The sequence below is a fragment of the Microcaecilia unicolor genome, chromosome 3 (assembly GCF_901765095.1).
Source record: "Microcaecilia unicolor chromosome 3, aMicUni1.1, whole genome shotgun sequence".
NCBI classification, from domain to species: Eukaryota; Metazoa; Chordata; class Amphibia; order Gymnophiona; family Siphonopidae; genus Microcaecilia; species Microcaecilia unicolor.
The window spans coordinates 336791866-336814788 of NC_044033.1; the positions used below are offsets into that span (position 1 = coordinate 336791866).

Below are 22923 nucleotides of genomic sequence, written 5' to 3' on the forward strand. Positions count from 1 at the left end.
TCCTATGCTAACACCCTGTGTGCAAGAGGAGACAGAATCATTGCTTACCTGATCAGAAACCAGGGCAGACATTTCCCTGCTGTTTTCCCTCCGAATTCTGCTGCTGCTGGGGTGGATTCAGGCTGGAGATTTCCCTTTTCCAGGAAAGATAAATAACACAGAAAGTTGAATTTATTCCAGATCTCAGATAAATTCCCTCTGCTGAGTCTTGCAAGGATTTCAGACCACAAGAACGTTTCCGCTTTTGTGCAGAAATGCAGAAGCTACACAAAGGAAACAAGTACAACGTCAGTACTCCAGCTCCTCCCCCTCCCCACTGCTGAGGCCATTCTGGGATTTCCTACCTACTTAAGGTGGATTTGGTAGAAAGCAGATAACAGATCAGGGAAATGAGTTAGTCCTCTAGCATATACCTCCTTGTGGTTTTTGACACCTGAGTCTACTGAAAATTCTGCATATCTCACTATGTAGTATTACATTTATATCTTCTTAGTGTTTATTTAGGCACAAGCAAAATCTCTGAAGACTTATCTCTTCAACAAAGCCTACAATGAGAATCGATAGCCACACTAGTTCACCTCATCAACCCACTCAGTTAAGAAAGCCCACCTCCTATAATTACCCTATTCATTCCTTTCCTTCCTTCCTTCCTTCTTTCTTCCCTCACTTAATTTCTACACAACACTAAATGTATCTGCTATCCTGTAACGACAATGTTTACAAAACTATGTAAGCCACATTGAGCCTGCAAATAGGTGGGATAATGTGGGATACAAATGCAATAAATAAATAAAATGAAACGGGCCCTAGGAAGGCAATCGTCTAATCGTCATTATGTTTTAAATCTCTCTTCCCTGCCTTCTCTTTTTTTTTTTTTGAAAATTTCTTTATTGCAACATGAAGACAATACAAACATCTGCTGCCACCTGCAGCTCAACGTCAATCAGTACATTACAACCAAAAGGAAAAACATTACAGATTATGCACCTACAAACGTATGCTTTGGTCCCCATGTGTTTTTTGTTTTCCCCCCTGTTAACCCCTACCCTTACAAATGAAATTCCCCCCCTCCCCCCCCCCCCCCCCCGTTTACCTCCCTCCTCCTCCCCTATCTGGCTATCCATTACTTTGCAAGTCAGGGTCTGATGCCATGAGCAGGTCCCGCGCTCTCCCCCATATATCTTTGTACTGGCGATTACTAAGCATTGTTGTGAATTTTAGTGTCATATGCACCCATTGGGCCATTTCCTTCATCTGGGCCTTCCACCGATCCAAAGATGGAGGCAAAGTATCAACCCAAGCTTGTAAAATGCATTTCTTCACTAATAATGCAGCCAACAGCACAAATTTACATTGAGCTACACCCAGTCCTTGCTGTCCAAGAGATTCCCCACAACCCATCAGAATAGCTGAATACTTCCACTCCATTTCGCGCTGCAACGTCTTTTCCATTACGTCCAGCGCACCTACCCATAGCTTATGTAGGCTCGGACACTCCATAAATGAGTGCAAAAAGCCTCCCACACTCTGCCCACATTTATTGCAAGTATCATCCTCCCACATCCCCATGATCTTGCCTCTCTCTTTAGTGATGTGTACCCTATATAAAATCCTATATTGTATGTCTTGTAGGGCTGCATTTGGGGTAATCTTGCTTAATCCCCCAAAGATCGCACCCAATCGTTTCACAGATATCTCCTCACCTGTGTCCCTACTCCAACTCTCTGCTAATTGCGGGGTATGTAGCGCATCCTGGGATTCCCGAATTAATTGGCACCATTGTGACAGTCTATTGAGTTTGGGCGGAATTTGCAAAAACATTTTGTCTAACTGCGTGAAATACACCCGTTCCCGGCTCCTGCGTTCCACACTCAGCACATAATCTCTAATTTGGAGGTATGCAAAGAATTGCGAGCCCGGTAGTTGTAATTCATCCCTAACTTCGGTGAACGTTGGGAAAGCCTCCTCTTCCGTTTTCCTAAATTGCCCTATAAATCTGCAACCCTTTTCGCGCCATTCGCTAAATACTGATACTCCCTGACCCGCCGGAAAGGCCATGTTGCCCGTTAGTGGTAGAAATGGGCTAGCTCCCCGCACTGTACCACCATGTCCCCTCCACCATCTCCAAGCCCGCTGCAGCGCTGCCACGTATGGGTTATTCACTATCTTTTTGGCTCCTTTCATTGCCCACGACTCTAATACTGCAAACGGATCATTCTGACCACACCAACTCTCCCAGAAACCCATAGTGGCATAAAAACTCTCTCCCGACTGCAGTTCATGAATCCACCGCAGCAGCGCTGCCACATTATATGTTCTTAAATCTGGTAACTTTAGACCTCCCTGTTTGCGAGTATGAGTGAGTTTCACAAAGGAGATCCGTGGACGTTTCGCTCGCCAAATAAAAGTGCTTATCACACTTCTATACATACTATCCTCCTTCCTTCGTACCCATAGAGGAAGCATTTGTAAGGGGTATATTAATTTAGGCAGCATTACCATCTTAACCAAAGCAATCCGACCCATAAAATTTATAGGCAAGTCTTTCCACTTGCCGCAAAGTCGTTTTACTTCCTCCACTCGGTTTGTCACATTCTTTTTATATATCCAGCTCTGATCTGCACTTAAGAACACTCCTAAATATTTAATGCCCTTTTGGGCCCACATCAGGGGGAACTCTACGTGTGTCCTACATGTGCAGGGATCACTGATGGGCAGCGCTTCTGATTTCCCAAAATTAATACTAAGCCCTGAAAATTCCCCGTATTCCTTAATGATATCCATCACCAGAGGTAGCGTTTGAGATGCCTTATCCAACAACAAAAGCATGTCGTCGGCAAACAAATTTATTCTGTGTTCTGCACCCCCTACTCGCAATCCTGTTAGTCTAGGTTCTTGCCGTATTTTAGCCGCCAGGGGTTCCAGTGTCAGGATAAAAAGTAACGGTGACAACGGGCACCCCTGCCGGGTACCACCCTGTAAGGGGAAAGCATCCGTAAGGGAGTCATTTATGATAATTTGCGTGGTTGGGTTGCTATACAAAGCTCTGATCCATTGTGAGAACTCTCCCTGTATACCAAAGCGCCTTAGGACCCAAAATAGATACTCCCACACTACTTTGTCGAATGCTTTCTCGGCATCCAAGCTGGCCAGTATAGCATCTCCTGCTCTCCCCCTACCTTCAAGTAGCACTCGACTTACTTTCAAGATGTTGGCCGACGCGTATCTTCCCTTAACAAAACCCACCTGGTCGGGGTGAACTAGACTGGGAACCACTTGACTTAGCCGATCCGCCAGCACTGCCGCCAGCAACTTGAGATCTTGGTTAAGCAGCAAAATGGGTCTATAGGACCCAACTTGCTCCCTATCTTTCCCTGGCTTAGGGATAACGGTGATATGGGCATGGTTCAATACAGGTCCCATATCGCCCGTTTCCTTCACCTCGTTACACATTTGAATAAGGGGTTCGATAAGCAGATCCTGCAGAATCTTATAATATTCTGTCCCTAGGCCATCTGGCCCTGGGGCTTTGGCCAGCTGCAAGCGTTTAATTACTCGTTGCATCTCTTTCCCTTGCAGTGGTGCGTTCAGCATCTCTTTCTGACTTTCAGTTAGCGAGGGCAGGTTCACAGCCCTAAGGAACTCTGTGCAATTTTCCTCTGAAAAAGGGCCCGCTTTGTAAAGTGTTGTGTAATATCGCACAAATTCCCTTTCTACTGCCGTTTGGTCTGTTGTTACCATTCCCCCCATTTCTCGGATCTTACCTATATATTGCTTCCCTGATCTCTGCCTCACCAAGGCCGCTAAGAGCTTGCCTGTTTTATTCCCCCATTGGTGAAGCTTATACTTGTATAGCTTAATATTATATAACGCTCCTGCGTCCAATATTTCCTGCATTGCCTTCCTACACTCTGCGTATGTCTGTCTATTATGTTCTGTGGGAGAGACGATGAGAGCTCTGCGGGCTTCCCGTAACCTCCCGGACACTTCTGTAAGTTGAGAGCTCCGCCGCTTATTCTGCGAGGCAACATAAGAAATAATTTTGCCTCGGAGTACAGCCTTCGCTGCCTCCCAGTAAATTCTCGGGTTTACCGACTGGGCATCATTCTCAGCGACGTAATCCGTCCAGCTCTGCCTCAGGTAAGTTTTAAATTCTCTACTCTGGTACAGAGCCGGATTCATACGCCATCTTGCCGGTCTCCTCCTCTCCCCCCACCGCATTTCAGCCCACACTGGGGCATGGTCAGAAACATCGGGCTCCCCAATTCCAGTCTGTTCTACTATCAAGCTAACTGAGTGGGACACAAGCAGGTAGTCAAGACGCGAGTGAACTCCATGCGGGTGTGAAAAAAAAGTGTAATCATGCTCTTCTAAGTGTTGGAGGCGCCAAATATCCACCATCCCCAGCTCATTCATAAGTAAATTCACCCCTCTTTCTTCATGCCCCCGCCCCACCTTCTTTGGGGGTTTACAATCTATAGAGGGGTCACTCGTAACGTTAAAGTCCCCTCCTACAATAAGGTGATATTCATCAGAAGCTACTAATTTAGCTATCAAAGCGGTAAAAAACTTATGAGAATAAACATTTGGTGCGTATACACTACACAGTCCCACTTTGATACCTTGCAAGGATCCTGTCACTATTACAAAGCGCCCTTCCGGGTCTTGATACATCTTATGCATACTAAATGCAATTGTTTTCCGTATTAGTATGGCTACTCCCCTTTGCCTACCATTGTATGCTGCAAAAAATATGTCTCCCACCCAATCTCTTTTCATCTTAAGATGCTCCACTTTACTTAAGTGTGTTTCCTGTATCAGTGCCACATCGGCCTTTTGCCTCTTGAGTGCCTGTAGTACTTTTGTCCTCTTTATTGGTGAGTGCACCCCATCTACATTTAATGACACAACTTTTAGATTAGCCATTCAGCTCAGCTGTTGATAATTTCTAAGCTCACCAATACTCTGTGTATCTCTATCCAGAGGCCCCCCAGCTAGGCCTCCAGTCCAGACTTGTTGTTTAACATCTATTTGTAAAGTTATGGAACCTCCTCCCCTCTCACTCATGACCTTCCAGTCCCCTAATATACTGTTACATGTGGTACTAATAGCCAGAACTGTCCCCGCTCCCCCATCCCTATCACTATCCTCCCCTTTACTCCCCCCCTTCCCACCCTCCCTTCCCTCACCAGCCATTGCATTCCAATTTCCCAACACACACACTCCCATCCATACAATGTTTAACCAAAACATTCCTTCCCCCTACCACTAACTCCCCCGCACTCACAACCCCCGTTTCCCCTAATAATTCGCGCTCTCCCGTTCTCTATGCCTATCGCCCCTTCCCTTCAGCCCTAATCTCCCCTTCCCCTGCAACATCTTTGACCCCAAACAGGAACAGTAAGGAGTGCCAGCACTTTGCTGGCACCCTCCAACACATATTCATCAAGATAACTTTCAAACCACTTCAACTTTCTATGAAGTCTCACAGGAAAAACTTAACTACCAGCAACATCTGGCTCTCTCGCTCTGGAACCACTCTTCTCAGGTTGTCTTCTTCTGCCAGGTCTGTGGTCACTACCAGTGCTTCTTCAGCTTGGTGTTGGACTCTTCCTTCCATCTTCCGTGGACTGCCACCTCACTGGTGTTCCCATAGCCTGGTCAGTTTCCCCCTTTATAAGAACAACAACTGGTCACTTATTCCCATTGATCTGGTTAATCCCACGATTCGGGTCCTCACAGTTCTAATGTCACAGTTTGAGCGGTCCTTAAAACCCACAATTTCTCATGAATATCTCTACATTATTCTGGTCCAGTCGTAAGTTTCTTTTCCCACGCACTGCCCTTATAATCCAACAGGCCGCACTATCACAAGTAAGGTACCATCACTGATCTGCTTTTCAAAAAGTCTGCTGCAAATCCCTTATATGCGTTCCACATATGCTGCCAGCTCGCTGGGGTCAGTGAAAAACAGTACCTTATTATCAGCCATAACCCGCACTTTAGCCGGGAAAAGTAGAGCAAATTTCACCCCTTTCTCAAACAAGCGCTTGCAGTGTTGTCCCATTTTCCTCCTCTGCTCCGAAACCACAGCAGAGTAATCCTGGAACAGCAAGACTTTACTTCCATTATATTCCAGCGCTGCTTTCTTCCTATATGCCAGCAATATTTTCTCTTTATCAGCGTAGTTTAAAAGTTTTGCTATAACTGTCCTGGGGCGGCTCTCCCCCTCTCTGCGCGCCCCGATCCGATGGACTCTTTCAACCTGCAAAGGCTTCCCGGGGCACTGTAACCCCAGCTGTTCTGGGAGCCATTCCTCCATGATCTTCCACAATTCTTTGTCCTGCACCGACTCAGGGAGTCCAACTATTCGGACGTTGTTTCTTCGGCTCCGATTCTCCAGATCATCAATCTGCTGCTCCAGGCGCTCGCACTTTCGCTCCAGCCCGTCTAATCGGGTGTCTGCTGCCTCCACTCTGTCTTCTTGCCTGGAAATCCTCTCTTCCGCCTGCTGGAGTCTCGCACTTTGTCTTTCTACTGCCTCCCGAATTTGCTCCACTGAAGACTGGAACTTGGACAGCTTATCTTCTAATATAGCCGTCACCTGGTGTATAAGTTCCTGAAAGACTTCTGTGGGCTGACTCGCTTCCCCCGCGACTTCTTTAACCGCCGCCATCTTGGCTTTCACGTCGAGCATGCGGGACTTTTTAGGCCTCTGCGACTTCGCGGGCATTCCCCGCTCTCTCTGCCGTGTTCTCCTCCTCACAGCCTCGTAAACCGAGCGCGGATCGTCTACCGTTCCCCCGCTTAGCTCGTCGGTTTTTAGAACGGGAGTTAAGCTGATTAATTTCAAAGGTAGAGGGAATCAGGAGCGGAGCCGGGTTTTCGGACGTCCGTTCAGCTCCCTCGCATCACGTGACCCCCCCTTCCCTGCCTTCTCCATCCATATCCAGTAATTCTCTCTCCCCTGCCCTCCCCTCAATGTCCAGCGATTACTCCTTTCCCCCCTACCCTCCCATCCATGTCCAGCGATTCTCCTGTGACCTCCCCCCCCATGTCAAACGATTTCCTGTCTCCCCTCCCTGTACAGCGATTCTCCCCTCCCAGTCCATTGACTTGCCCCAGCCCCCATCTGTCCCCCTATTAAGCACCCAAGTGGCAGTTCAACCTCAGCCCTCAACTACCCGCCCTCGGAGAGCCCTCCTTTCCTTCCTGCCGCCCTACTTTTAAAATGTTTATATTACCTGAAGTCGCAGCGGGCTCGGCTCCAGACTTCCCTTTCCTTCCCTCCCAGTGTCCTGCCCTCCTCTGACGTAATTTCTCCTTTCCTCGAGGACGGAACACTGAGAGGGAAGGGAAGACTGGAGGCGAGCCGATTACTTAGTACATTTGCATATGGTTACGAACCCAGCCAGCCAGCTCTCCAGGGATGCAGATTGACAAATTATTATACACTAGTGGAACCATGCCCATTTCCTCAACAATGAAACGGGCCCTAGGAAGGCTGTCATGTAAGCTTTTTTTTTTCCTCTCTCTCCCCTGCCCTCCCCTCCATGTCCAGCGATTCTTTCCTCCCCTCCCCTCCCCTCCATGTCCAGCGATTCTCCTCTCCCTCCCCTCCATGTCCTGCGATTCTCTCCTCTACTGTCCTCCCATCCTATCCATGTCCATCAATTTTCCTCTGCCCTCCCCTCCACTTCCCTTCCTCCCCTCGATGTCTCGTGATTCTTCCCTCCCCTCGATGTCCCACAATTCTCTCCTCCCCTCAATTTGTACCTGAGCGTTTGCTGGCTGGCTCGCACTGACTTCCCTTCCCTCTCATTGTTCCACCCTCTGACGTCATTACGTTTTGACGCGAGGGCGGGGCAATGAGTGATTATGGATGTTATGAACCCAGCCAACCAGAAGTAGAATGTTTGAGGTGCAAATTATTTTATAGGACAGATTTTAATGTATTTATTGATTGCAAACTGCTTCTTGAAATTGCATGAAGACAGCAAATGCAGTGCAGTAATTGAATGGTAAATCAGTGTTGCCAAATCTGACATACAATATTATGTGGTAACCCCCAAATTACTGTATTTTACAAAACATCATCATACACTGTGTGGAAGTAAAGCTTTAAAATTTTAGTTACTACTCATTTTTCCAGAAGCCAGTTTCTCTCCTTAGCACATAACTTGCTCAAGCTTGTGGTTAGCTAGCCCTATATTCTGCTTAAAACCCCATTTCTGAGTTATAAGGGGGGGGGGGGGGGCAGACTCAGAAGTAACGTCAGGAAGTAGTTTTTCATAGAAAGGGTGGTAGGCACGTGGAATGCCCTCCCGCAGGAGGTGGTGGAGATGAAAACAGTAATGGAATTCAAACGTGAGGGATAAACACAAAGGAATCCTGTTTAGAAGGAATGGATCTATGAGATCTTAGCGGAGATTGGGTGGCAACACTGGTAATTGGGAAGCAAAACCAGTGCTGGGCAGACTTCTACGGTCTACACCCTGAGAACAGCAAGGACAAATCAAACTCGGGTATACGTATAAAGTTTCACATACCATGTAGAATGAGTTTATCTTGTTAGGCAGACTAGATGGACCGTTCAGGTCTTTTTCTACCGTCATTTACTATGTTACCTTCTCCATCTCTCTTAGCTTGTGTCCCTTCCCCTGTTAAGTTCAGTCCCCAGCTTTCTCTACCCCTTTTCTAGGTATTCTCCTGTGGCAGACTACCTCTAATTTTTCTGTCTCTCTCCTCCACCCCCTTTTTGTTCAAATGCTCTCTATCCTTGAGCAGAACTCTGCCTTCTAGAGTTCTCTCTCCCCATCCCTCACCCTTCATTGCCCCCCTAACTCCCAGCAAGACCCCTATTCTGTCCACCCCAAGGTATCTTCCCCCTTTCCCAGGAAAACCTGCATTGTACTTTTCTCTGCTCCAATTGCCACAGAGTGTTACGTCTGTGCTCACCTCGCCCTCTGGTGGCCAGAACCGGTGGCTGCTATGAACTGCTATAGACTGTCTTGCTGTTCCTGCCCGTTCCAGACTTTAGCCCAGTCCAGTCCGGATCTTCCAGGCTGCCAGACTTACTCTTCTTGTTTGTCCCTGATCAGCACCCATAGCTGCCTGGTGATTCCTGCAGCTGAAGCCTCAGCTGCTGCTGAGCTTATTAGCCATTCTGAAATCTCTCTGCTTGCCTTTGCATTGTGTCTAAGGCCCTGGTATGTTGGGGTGCTGGTGCACTTCTGCTGTTTCCAGTTTCTAGTTTATTCCTGCCTTGATTCTTGTCTGTTCTTGCTAGTCTGTGGATAGTTAGATTAGAATGTTGTTTGTTTGCTTGCCTTGTCTCTGAGTTGTAGTTCTGTGTTAGTCCTTGTCTGTTTGTATCTTACTGGCTGCTCTGCAGCTTTTAGTTTTGTGTCTTGTTAGTCAGTGTTTTGCTCCCTGTTTTAGTGGCTGTTTTCAGCTTTCAGTCCTGTCCTTTAGCCTATCCTTTCCCTGCCTTGCTGTCCCTGTGCTGCCTAGCTGTTATCCAGTCCTGCCCTGTCCAGTAAGTCCTGCCGGCCACCTGAAGCCTGAAGCTGAACTCTTGGTGAAAGGTGGCCAGGTGCAGGTGAAGCCTAACTGTTTGTCAGAGACCTGCCCTGTCTCTAGCGTGGGGTGGTTTTGCCTGCCACTGCCGCTCCTTGGCAGAGGTCCAAGGGCTCACAACCTAGTTTCCTGCTCGTATACGTGACAGAATGCAAAGGCCATGAGCTCGGCAAGATCACCCTTACTGCTGGGCCTCCGGCCTAGAACCTCTGCTCTTGTTTCCCTTGTGAAGTTTGGGTCTGGCTTTATTATTGTTCCTGACCTTTTCAAGACTCTGGAGGAATATCGTGGGAAACTTTTGTCTGATCCACTCATGAAGAGACTGCCTGAAGCTTCAGCAGAGAGGAAGTGTATCAGGCAGCTTGGGCTCGTGGAAAACCCTGTGTTGGCCATTGATCCTAGGACCCCGCTTTGGGAATATCGCCACCTACTTCTTTCCGACCCCGCTCTGCGGGATACTCGGGAAGCTGCCATTGAAAGAAAGCGTCTTGTGAATCCCGAGGTCCATGCGTACACTCAGTCTGTCCTGAGGGACGCTCTCAGCCGAATTGCTCTGGAGTTCCAGCCAAGTTCCAGCTCCGACCAAGCCGCTGAGTCCATGCTGAGTTCCAGTTCCAGGCAAGCCCTGAGTCCTGTTAAAGTGGTGCTCCCACTCAGGCCTCGGAGTCCAGTCCACGGGACACTTCTAGCCAAGCCTCCAATCCCAGGTCAAGTGGCGCTCCCACTCAAGCCTCGGAGTCCAGTCCGAGTGACGCTTCTGACCGAGCCTCCAATTCCAGTTTGGATGGCGCTTCCATTCAAGCCTCAGAGTCCAGTCCGAGTCACACTTCGAACCGAGCCTCTGATGCCAGTCCAAGTGACGTTTCCAGTCAAGCCTCTGAGTCCAGTTCGATTGGTGCTTCTAACTGAGCCTTTGATTCCTGTTCAAGTGGCACTCCTAGCCGAGCCTTTGCTGAGTTTGAGTTCCAGCCAAGATGATGCTGAGTCCACTCCGAGTTTGAGCTCCAGCCAAGCTGCTGAGTCCATGCTGAGTTCCCGTTCCAGCCAAGCTGCTGAGTGCACACTGAGTTCCAGTTCCAGCCAAGTTGCTAAGCCCATGAGGAGTTCCAGTTCTAGCCCAGATGCTGAATCCGAGCCAAGTTCCAGTTCCAGCCGAGATGCGGAGTCCAAGCCGAGTTCCAGTTCCAGCCGAGATGCGGAGTCCGAGCCGAGTTCCAGCTCTAGCCAAGAGGCGGTCTAGTCCTGATGCCAGTCCGGGTTCCAGCCTTGAGCCTTGTTCAAGCTCCAGCCAAGCTACCCCGGTCGTGTTTTGAGGCTCCTCCGTAGATTTCACCATTGTTTTCCGTGGAGACCTGAATTCCCCGTGGAGCTCGGGGGGGCCTTGAGGGGGAGATACTGTTACGCCTGTGCTCACCTCGCCCTCTGGTGGCCAGAACCAGTGGCTGCTATGAACTGCTATAGACTGTCTTGCTGTAGGTAGGCCAGGGAATGGATGGGGCCCAAATAATTTGCAATACACAAGTTGAATGAATTTGATTGAGCAAATTTAATTAAATTAAGGCATCGACTCATTTCACAAAGTCCACTATACTCTTGGCTCACCTGTTGCCTCTTTGATCCGTAAAAGCTTCAATTAAATGTTATTTTATTGGTAATATAGAAACTTTTTTCAAACTTTTTTCAATATACAATTACGATTTAAAGAAACTTAGATTTTCATTTTCCTTGTTTCGCATCTCGCTGCATCAAGGTTCGATCTGTCGCTAACGCTGCTCGCTAAGTAAATTCATTTAAATCGTATATTGAAAAGATTTTGAAAAAAAAGTTCAATAAAATAATGTTTAATTGAAGCTGTTATGGACCTATGAGGACAGACCGAAGGTCCATCAAGCCCAGCATCCTGTTTCTAACAGTGGCCAATCCAGGTTACAAGTACCTTATCCTAGAAATATAACGAAAAATGGCAACCCTCCACCACTTTAACTGTCTTGAACTATACACAACAAACTTGCCAGTGGAGCAGCTCACACTTATTTATTGTTTGATAAGGGGATGTCTCATACTGTCACACAGGCACTTCTTTTTTGTGCTTCTTTAAAGCCTCAGCTTTAATGACTGTATTATAATCATTGACTACCCTCAACCACCGATAGTGCTGTCAACTAACTCAAAATAAGTGTTCTACAATAAATTAATGCGTGTTTCAACAGTGCTTATATAGCAAAATAATTCTTCTTTAGTTTATGTCATCCTTGCATTAAGAGACCTTTTCGATTTACCGATATAGACCTTCTGGCAGGGACAAATGATATAGTAAATGACATAAGGTGTGCGGCAGGTCGTTTGATGTTTAAGCTGGTAAGTTTAATGCGAGGATGGTCGAGCATAGATCACGTTTAGCTGGACGCAACATAGGGGCTCCGCTTGTACAACACTGTGTTAATAATCAACACTCCATGGAATCTCTGAGATGCATGGTTATTGACAGTGTGAGCTGCTCCACCGGCAGTTTGTTGTATCCTAGAAATAAGCAGTGAATTTTCCCCAAGCCCATTTTAATAATGGTCTATGGATTTTTCCTTTAGGAAGCCATCCAAGCCTTTTTAAACCCTGTTAAGCAAACCGCTTTTACTACATTCTCTGGCAACGAATCCCAGAGTTTAATTACATGTTGAGTGAAGAAACTGTCTTCTGTTTTATGTAACTCAGCCCTTTGAATGTTTAGCCTTGTCATTGTGATTTAATTCATTGTAGACCTAGAATGAATAAGTCGTATATTTTACGTGAGATGATATGTGAGGGCCACTCGTTGTTTGTTAGAGTCCTGGATGCTGCTGGAATGATCTTATATTTGAATTGCTCTGTCTTAAAGGCTATTGGTATTTATCTACACCAAGGTGTAAGAGATTCCCCCAAGACAGGATATCTCCAAACACCTGTGCTTCCGAGCAAAAAAGCAGACCAGAATCTGCACAGGAAAACAATAAAAATATATCACTGGGCTAGTTCAAAGGAGCTCACACTTCCTTGGTGAATCAGGAGACATAGGATCAAAGCAAACCAAATTATTAGGGTAGTGTGTGGGGAAATAATTCAGTATTTAAGACCCCAGAGAGGGACAAAGAGAGAGAGAGGCAAACATTCACGCACACACTCCCTTGCACCTGCATCCCTTCGACATCCACAGGGACTCTCATTCACTACAAGGCATCAGGCAAACCCTGAGACACACTGAAGCACTGCTGTATTATCTTTCTACCCTAAGTGCTATAAGCTGATTTATAAGGTAATGTTGACACAAAGGTGGGTTGACTTGGGTGAGGAGGGGTGGAGTGCTGCTGCTGTGTTTGTGTGTACAGTCTCCTAAAGGTTGCATGGGATGGAGAGCTACAAAGTTCCATATTTGTATTGAAATCCCCTTAAACCAAAAACTCCTTCAAATTTAACCACACTGATAAAATGATTTCTACTAGCTCTAGCCAAATCTCACCCCTAATTGCTGGGGGTATAAGTGCTGAAAAAACATGAGCAGCCATACTGGGTCAAACCAGTGGTCCATCTAGCCCAGTATCCTGTTTTCCAAAGAGTGGCCAAGCCAGGTCACATGCTTCATGCAGTTCCTGGAATCACGCCTGGAATAGACTACCCGAGCCTGTACATCTAGCCCCGTCTTTGGCCGTTTTCAAGTCCAAACTTAAAGCCCACCTCTTTACCGCTGCTTTTGACTCCTAACCACCACTCACCAGCAGAAGAAAGGAGGTGTTGATGCCCCTGTACAAGTCGTTCATGAGGCCCCACCTGGAGTATCCACTTGCCCTGTCCTTTTATCCTCACCTCTTTATATCCTGCCTTCTCCGGGGTGACTCCCAGGTCCACTCCAATCCACTCAGGGCCTCAGTTCTAGATGCCTGCTTGCTCACCCATCAACCTACCTACCCGCCTGCCAGCCCTTCTACCTACCTTGTCCCCTCCTGCCAATCTGCCTGTCAAACCACCTGCCTACCCGCCAGCCCTTCTGTTCCAAGGTGTTGACTGCTGTCCCAGTTTTAAGCCTCCAGTCCTGCTTTCCTGCTCTATCTGTTGTAACACCTCAGTCACTACATAGGCACCCGTAAACACCTCAGTCACTACTCATGGCCCCTATACACATTCTCTTCCTTTTCCTGTCCCTTCCTAATCTTTCTCCCTCCCCCTACCGCTGTCTACCGCAGGAACTCACTGCCCATCCATGTCCTCTCCCATCCTGCTCACTACTGCAATACCCTACCCACCCCCGTCACTCACCACCTCACCATCTCTCCTATCCCCCTCCTCCTTCCTAGCTCTCAACCTTCAACACTTCCTTCCTGCCATTAACCCATCTCTGTTCCTCCTAAGCACATCCCGTCTTCATCACCCCACCTCCCCCACCCTCCGCCGCAATCTCTTGCTCCTTCTCCTGCTATCCGCGGGAGACATCAATCCCAATCCAGGTCCCCCACACCTGTCCTTGTCCTATCCATGCAAACGATTCCGGGATGTCTCCAATCTCATCTCTATTCCCCTCCTCCCCCCCTCTTCCCTCCCCTTCTCGTGTGCCCTGTGGAATGCCCGCTCGGTCTGCAATAAGCTTTCCTTCACCCATGATCTCTTCATCTCCCGTTCCCTTCAACTGCTCGCCCTAACTGAAACCTGGCTCACCCCCAACGACTCTGCCTCAGTCACGGCCCTATGCCATGGAGGTTATCTTTTCTCCCACACTCCCTGCCCAGTTGGCCGCAGAGGAGGCGTCGGGTTTCTACTTTCACCCTCCTGTAGTTTTCAACCCCTCCTCCTACCGCAGTCTCACTGCTTCTCATCCTTTGAAGTTCACTCCATCCGTCTATTCTACCTGCTGCCACTCAGAGTTGCAGTCATTTACCAACCCCCTGATAAGTTCCTCCCTTCCTTACCGACTTCGATGCCTGGCTCTCTGTTTTTATTGAACCCTCATCTCCGTCCCTCATTCTTGGAGACTTTATGTTTAAATCATTTTTATTGATGAAAAATATTCAAGAAATACAACTGTGACATTGAAACAACACAACATGAAATCATCAATCAATTTGTAATGTCCCCTTGCCCTCCTTCCCCCCCCCTTTTCCTCCCCCCCCCTTTTCTTTACTAATCCCTCCCCCCCTTTTACGGGACTCATTATCTCTCAACCCAGTCTTTACTACAGTACACATGTCTTTAAAGTCATACGTTCAACAGATGGCTTCGTGCTCTTGGCGTGAGCGTCATCCAGAAGGGACTCCAGCACTGTTGAAATTTCTTCCCATCTTTCGATTCCATGTCAAACAGTCCCGCACGTTCCAGGCGCATCATTAGTAACATGCGTGTCCGCCATTGTTGCAGCGTGGGAGCCTTGTGCGAAATCCACTCTGTTAATATGATCTGCTTGGAAGTGATGGTCGCCTTAGCCACAAATTCTACAAATCCCTTGGGGCTAGGCTTTAATAGCCTGGGGTGTCCAAATAATAATCCAGCATCATAGATCCACTTTGTATTCCAAAGCTTAGACACAGAAAACAAGATGGATTTCCAAAATTTCCCCACGTCCACGCAGGTCCAAAACATGTGTCCCAGTGTTGCTCCAGCCTCTCCACATTTTGGGCATTCGCCCCATGAGGACATTCCCATGTGAAAAGCTCTTCTAGGAGCCACATGGATTCGCATTGCAAACTTATACTGTATCTCCCAATGGCTCGCTGCCGCACTGACACGTCTAATAGACAAAACATGCGCTTTTAGTTGTGCAGCTGAAATGTTAATATGAAGTTCACTGCTCCATTGTGTTGCTAATCTAATATAGTCTGGCTCCTCTATCGTGTCTCTTATATGTCTGTGATGGAACGTGAGTGGAACTTCCTGCTGGGCCATCAGGGAAAATGCTGATGACAATTCCTCTTGCACATCCTCTGCCAATGGTTCCCATCCCAAGGAGTCTGTGTAATGTTTAAGCTGCATATAATGAAATTTGTCCGTGCCTGGAAGGCCAAACTCAGTTTGTAAATCCACAAATGGTTTAATCTTACCTTCCGGGTCCAACACATGCTGCAGATATATCAGTCCCTTGCGCCTCCACTTTCGGAATGTTGGGTACAGCATCCCAGGTACAAACTGTGCATTCCCACAGATGGTCTGTAATGGTGTTATTTTTGCTGAAAACTTATGTAGGTGGCATACCCAAGACCAGGTCGCCTTTGCCGCTGGCATTATCATTGAGCGTTTCAGGATGTCTGGAACGAGTCCCCCACCTGCATGTAGATAACTTGTAAACTGCAACTCTGGCATCATCCGGAGTTCCAGTTTGGTGTTGGAGAAGTCTTCTGTCTCCCTAAACCAGTCATTGATGTGACGCATTCCACATGCCACCGTCAAATATCTCACACTTAATAGACCCAGCCCACCATATTCCACTGGGATTGTTAGAGTTGACATTGGGAGTCGCGCCTTTTTGCCCAGCCATAGGAATGATTGCAAAAGTCTACTTAACTTTTTCTCATCCTTTCTTGTCAAATATAATGGTATTGTTTGGAACACATACAACCATTTTGGCACAATGCACATGTTATATAAGGCTATCCATCCCAAGAGTGTGACAGGTAGTGCTTTCCACATATTCAATCTTTCTGCAGTCTCTTTCAACAGTCGTTTAATATTTTCATTATACATGGTGGTTAGGTCTGCTGGGAGCCAGATTCCTAGGTATTTAATTGGTCCTTTAGTCCAGGTTAACTGTTGGGGGCCCCTGTGCTGTTTCGAGTCTGACTCTGTCACTGGAAGAACATAAGACTTGGTGTGATTTAACTTAAACCCTGAAAAACCTCCAAATCTCTCCACCCTTTCTAATACTCCTGTTAGGGAGTTGTTGGGATCTGTTATAGTCAGGAGTAGGTCGTCTGCATAAGCGAACACTTTCAAATGATGGTCTTCCACCCTCACCCCCTTCACCTCCTGCGCCCGCCTTAAATTTTCTAACAGTGGCTCCACTGCCAGCACAAATAATAGAGGTGATAGTGGGCAGCCCTGCCTTGTGCCCCTTTGAATTGAAAATTCCTTTTCTCGCCTTCCATTTACAATTACACTGGCTGTGGGGTCTTTGTATAGTACTTCCACTGCCTTTAGGAACCATCCTGATATTCCTACCGCTGCCAGCACCTGAAATAAGTAGTCCCAATGCACTAAGTCAAACGCCTTTTCAGCATCAAGGCTTAACACCCACATAGGTATGTTTTTTAGTGTACATGTCGCCATTGCAAGCATTAGCTTTCGAACATTATGGACCGCTCTCCTTTTCTTTATAAACCCAACCTGTTCTGGTCCTATTAGGTCTGGCAAGCACAGTGCCAATCGCTCAGCCAATATCTTGGATAAAAGCTTTATCTCTACATTCAGTAAAGATATTGGTCTGTGTATGACCCTGGTCTCTCCGGGGACTTGCCTACTTTCGGAATTAACGTTATAAGGGCTGTGTTAGCGTATAGCGGTAATTTACCTTCTTCCACTACCTCCTCGAAATAACTGAGCAGATTCACTAAAGCTCCGGGGGGTAGCAGCCTATAATATTCCCCGGAAAATCCATCAGGGCCGGGGGCTAACCGCATTTTCAGTGCTCTCACTGCCTTTTGCAATTCTCCCATTGTCACTGGCGCGTTCAACTGTTCTAAGTGATTTTTGTGCAATTGTGGTAACTGTGTCTCTTGCAGATATTTAGCCAATGCCTCCCCTCTTGGCCCTCCTTGTCTTTTATATTGTGTAGCAAAATACGTGGTAAAAATTTGACCTATTTGGTGATGATCATTGGTCAATCTACCATTTTTGTCTCTGAGAGTGGGCACTGTTCTAGGCCCTCCCCAGTTCTTTATTACTCTTGCCAGCAAGCGTCCCGCCCGATTTCCGAACCTATGCAATTTATATTTATAGAATAACGCCGACCTCAGTTCTAATTCATGTAATAAAGTATTTAGAGCGATCTGCACCGCTTTCAAATTTTCTAGGTTGACCTTCGTTGGCCTGCGTGTGTACGTGCTTTGTGCTTTTTTTAGTCTCAATTCTAGCAGCAGTATCCCGGCCGCTCTACATTTATTGCGCTTACTGCAAAACGCAATAATGTCCCCTCTTAGGACTGCTTTGGAGGCCGACCAGAATAAAGCGGGTTGCTCCTGGGCATGTCTGTTATTATTTTGGCTATACTCTGCTCACTTATGGGTGAGATATTTTTGAAATTTTGAGTCTGTAAATAAATATGCTGGAAATCTCCATCCTCTTCCCTTTCCTATGTCCCCTTGCAATTCCAGGTCCATCCACACTGGCGAATGGTCTGATATTGCTTCTGGGCCTATATCAGTTGCTATCACCTGTGAAAACATTGCTCTATCGATTAATATGTAATCCAACCTGGATTGCGTTCCATGGGCCCTTGATCTGTGTGTGAATTCACGTTCTGTCGGGTGTAGGGCTCTCCAGGTGTCTATTAAATTAAGCTCTCTAACAAATAATGTCATTTCTCTGGCCCTGTTCCCTGAGTAATGGGGTGAGAGATTATTGGAACAATCCAGATCTGGGTTATGTACCAAGTTGAAATCTCCTACCACTACCAACCTTTGTTTACCCTTAACATTACATTTACCCACTAAAGATCTGAAGAACTCTGGATTGTAAATATTAGGGCCATAAAGTACTACCAAAATGATTTCTAGTCCTGGCATCCATACCTTCACTATAATATATCTTCCCTCCTTCCCCATAGCTACTTTTGTTGCTTTATAGACCAGCCCTTTTCGGAAAAGGATTGCTATCCCTCCTTTTTTCCCTTTTGCTGGAACGGAATGAATTTCTCCCACCCATAGTCTTTTTAGCTTGTCATGTTCAGTATCTGATAAATGTGTCTCCTGTAGACATGCTATGTCTGATTTGTGCCTCTTCAAGGCTGTAAGAATTTTCGCTCTTTTTATTGGGGAGTTTACCCCCCCCCCCCCCACGTTCCATGTTGTTATTCTGACAGGCATCTTCCTCTTGAACTTCCCGTCATCAACAACTCAACTTCCCATAACCTAGTCATCTCTTTTCCAAAAATCTTGTGGTCATCTGTCTGCTGTGAACTAGAAGTGATTGTGTGTATATTATTGTCTGCCGTTGCTCCTAATGTGTCCCGTGTCTTCAATAATTGTACCCCTTGTGTTTTAACTTCTTCAGATTCCCCCATCCCCCCTTCCTGCCCGCCAAACCCACCCGTATCTCTTCTCCCAAAACCCAATTATACCCTCTCTCCATCTTTTGGTGCCCCAAAAGATCAAGTAGTGAGACCTTCGAGCACATGGGACCCCCGCCCTTGTACATGACTTGACCCTTGTAAAATGTTCGATTTCGTTTATAACTGCCCTGTCCACAGCGTTACCTTTTTCATACTTCTTCAATCAGGCCCGCTTCCAGTACTGCTGTTTTTGCGTCCGCCACTGCTTTAAACATTTGCCACTGTCCTTGTATCAAGATTCGTAAGGTGGCCGGAAATTGCAACGTAAACTTCACACCTTTCAGGGCTAATGCTGAGCAAAGTGGGTGAAATTGCTTCCTCTGCGACTGTACTTCAGCTGAGAAATCTTGAAATATTAACACTTTATGTCCTTCATGAGTTAGGGTGTCTCTGCGTGTTCTGAAACCTTGCATGATTTCCATCTTGTGGCGATAGTTGAATATCTTGGCCATTACCACTCTCGGCCGTGTCTTGCCCTCAAGTTTGCGGCCTACTCGGTGTGCTCTTTCTATTACCAGCGGGCCTGTGGCGTCTGAAATTGCCAGTTCTTTACTCAGCCAGTTTTCAAGCCACGGTGTTAAATTCCGCTCCGGAATATTTTCAGAAAGTCCTACCACCCGGATGTTGTTCCTGCGTGAGCGATTTTCGAGATCTTCTAGCTTTTCATGGTAGCCTTTTAGTTGCTGTGTTAAGGCAGCTATGTCCGGGCCATAGCCTCTCCCCTCGTCCTCTAAGGCCGACATGCGTGCCTCGAGATCTCCCACTCTTGTCCCTATGCCATCCATTCGCGTGGCCAGGCTCTCCAACTTTTGCTCCATCGTTGCCCACTTCGGCTCCCACGCTTTTGTGACCGCCATGGTAAGTTGTGTGAGCTGCATCTCTGTGAACTCTCCGGGCAATTTACCAGGTTCGTCCACCATTTTGGATTCCGGGTCGTTCGTCTTGGTTTTCACTTTTTTCCCGGATCGCTGTGCCATCACTCCAGTCGATTTTCGCAAATATTTGTCCATAAACTAGGGCAGTCTCGACTGTAGGGTCTGCGTCAATATTTCCATTAAATCACTGCACTTTTAGGTCAATTTCGGGCAGGAGTCTCAGAGCTTCAGCAATACGCTGCTGTTCAGCTCATGTCCTCACGTGGTCTCTTCTTGGAGACTTTAACATACACGTTGACGACCCATCCGACTCTTACGCTTCTCAGTTCCTCACACTGACATCCTCCTTCAACCTCCAGCTGAGCTTCACCACCCCTACTCACCAAACTGGCCATTGTCTTGACCTCGTCCTCTCCTCTACCTGCTCACCCTCCAATTTCTGCGCCTCAGCTCTTCCTCTCTCTGATCATCACCTGATCACCTTCACACTTCATCACCCTCCCCCTCAGTCCCGCCCAACACTAACCACTACTTTCAGGAATCTCCAGGCTGTCGACCCTCCCACCTTATCCTCTAGTATCTCTAATCTCCTCCCTTCCATCATGTCCTCCGAGTCTGTTGACGAGGCTGTCTCTGCTTACAATGTCGCTCTCTCCTCTGCTCTGGACACCCTTGCACCATCCATCTCCCGTCCCACAAGGCATACTAATCCCCAGACCTGGCTGACCCCTTGCATCCGATACCTTCGCTCCTGTGCCCAATCTGCTGAACGACTCTGGAGGAAATCTCACACCCATACCGACTTCATTCATTACAAATTCATGCTATCCTCCTTCCATTCCTCCCTATTCCTTGCCAAACAGGACTATTACACCCAATTGACTAATTCTCTCGGCTCCAACCCTCGTCGTCTCTGCGCCACCCTTAACTCCCTCCTCAAAGTGCCCTCCGCTCCCACCCCCCCTCACTCTCTCCTCAATCACTGGCTGACTACTTCCGCGACAAGGTGCAGAAGATCAATCTCGAATTCACTACCAAGCCACCTCCTCCTCTTCACCCTTTAACCCACTCCCTCAACCAACCAACCCAGGCCTCCTTCTCCTCTTTTCCTGATATCACCGAGGAGGAAACTGCCCACCTTCTTTCCTCCTCGAAATGCACCACCTGTTCCTCTGATCTCATCCCCACTAACTTACTAAACAGCATCTCTCCTACTGTCACCCCCCCATCTGTCATATCCTCAACCTCTCTCTCTCCACTGCAACTGTCCCTGACACCTTCAAGCATGCTGTAGTCACACCACTCCTCAAAAAACCATCACTAGACCCTACCTGTCCTTCCAACTACCGCCCCATCTCCCTCTTACCCTTCCTCTCCAAGATACTTGAACACGCCGTTCACAGCCTCTGCCTTGATTTTCTCTCCTCACATGCCATCCTCGATCCGCTTCAATCCGGTTTTCAACATCTACACTCGACAGAAACGGCACTCACTAAAGTCTGTAATGACCTGTTCCTTGCCAAATCCAAAGGTCACTACTCCATCCTCATCCTCCTCGACCTATCCGCCGCTTTTGACACTGTCAATCATAATTTACTCCTTACCGCACTATCCTCATTTGGATTCCAGGGCTCTGTCCTCTCCTGGTTCTCCTCTTATCTCTCCCACCGTACCTTCAAAGTACATTCTCATGGATCTTCCTCTACCCCCATCCCACTCTCTGTTGGAGTTCCTCAGGGATCTGTCCTTGGACCCCTTCTTTTCTCAATCTACACCTCTTCCCTGGGCTCGCTGATCTCATCTCATGGTTTCCAATATCATCTTTATGCTGATGACACCCAGCTTTATCTCTGCACACCAGACATCACTGCGGAAACCCAGGCCAAAGTATCGGCCTGCTTATCCGACATTGCTGCCTGGATGTCCAACCGCCACCTGAAACTGAACATGGCCAAGATCGAGCTCATTGTCTTTCCACCCAAACCCACTTCTCCTCTCCCTCCACTCTCTATTTCAGTCGATAACACCCTCATCCTCCCCGTCTCATCTGCTCGCAACCTCGGAGTCATCTTCGACTCCTCCGTCTCCTTCTTTGCGTATATCCAGCAGACAGCCAAGACCTGTTGCTTCTTTCTCTATAATATCAGCAAAATTCGCCCTTTCCTCTCTGAGCACACCACCCAAACTCTCATCCACTCTCTCATTACCTCTCGCCTTGACTACTGCAACCTACTCCTCACTGGCCGTCCACTTAACTATCTATCCCCCCTTCAATCCATTCAGAACTCTGCTGCGCGTCTTATCTTCCGCCTAGACTGATATGCTCATATCACCCCTCTCCTCAAGTCACTTCACTGGCTTCCGATCAGGTACCGCATACAGTTCAAGCTTCTCCTACTAACCTATAAATGCACTCAATCTGCAGCCCCTCATTACTTCTCTACCCTCATCTCCCCTTACGCTCCTACCCGTAACCTCCGCTCACAGGACAAATCCCTCCTCTCAGTACCCTTCTCCATCCCCGCCAACTCCAGACTCCACCCTTTCTGCCTTGCCTCACCCTATGCTTGGAATAAACTCCCTAAGCCCATACGCCAAGCCCCCTCCCTGCCTATCTTCAAATCCTTGTTCAAAGCCCACCTCTTCAATGTCGCTTTCGGCACCTAACCATTATACCTCTATTCAGGAAATCTAAACTGCCCCAATTTGATTGACTGCATTTTTGTCCTTTAGATTGTGAGCTCCTTTGAGCAGGGACTGTCCTTCTTTGTTAAATTGTACAGCGCTGCGTAACCCTGGTAGCGCTTTAGAAATGTTAAGTAGTAGTCATAGTCGCTCGGTATAAGAGGCTTGGACAGGCTAAGCCTCCCCTGCTGTGCTCTGAGAGGTTTAAATTGTTGATTTACCTCCATCCTCACAGCAGGAGCTGCAGTGAAAGCCCTCTAGCCTTGTGTAACCAATTGTAGAAATTGGTTTATGGTTTGTTTACCTTACTGCTAGGAGAGCAGGGGGGGGGGGGGGTTGGCTGGGTTGCCAGGGAGATATTTAAGGAGGATGACTTCCTGACCTGCACTGAGAACAGATAGCAGCAGAATCAGACAACCAGACAACAAAGGTAGAAAAGATCATTTTATTTTCATTATAGTGTTTGGAATATGTCCACTTTGAGAATCAGGTGCTCAGCATTAAACG

General features: G+C 47.4%; 1 protein-coding gene across 1 annotated transcript in view; it reads right to left on the reverse strand.

The window, feature by feature from the left end:
- LOC115464737 (zinc finger protein 282-like) overlaps positions 1 to 254 on the reverse strand; it is a 60167-nt gene extending 59913 nt beyond the window's left edge. The window contains exon 1 of the mRNA XM_030195092.1: positions 49 to 254. Coding sequence (XP_030050952.1) covers positions 49 to 72 — 24 coding nt within the window. The 5' untranslated portion in view covers positions 73 to 254. The remainder of the gene's footprint in view (positions 1 to 48) is intronic.
- Between the last annotated feature and the right edge of the window lie 22669 nt (positions 255 to 22923).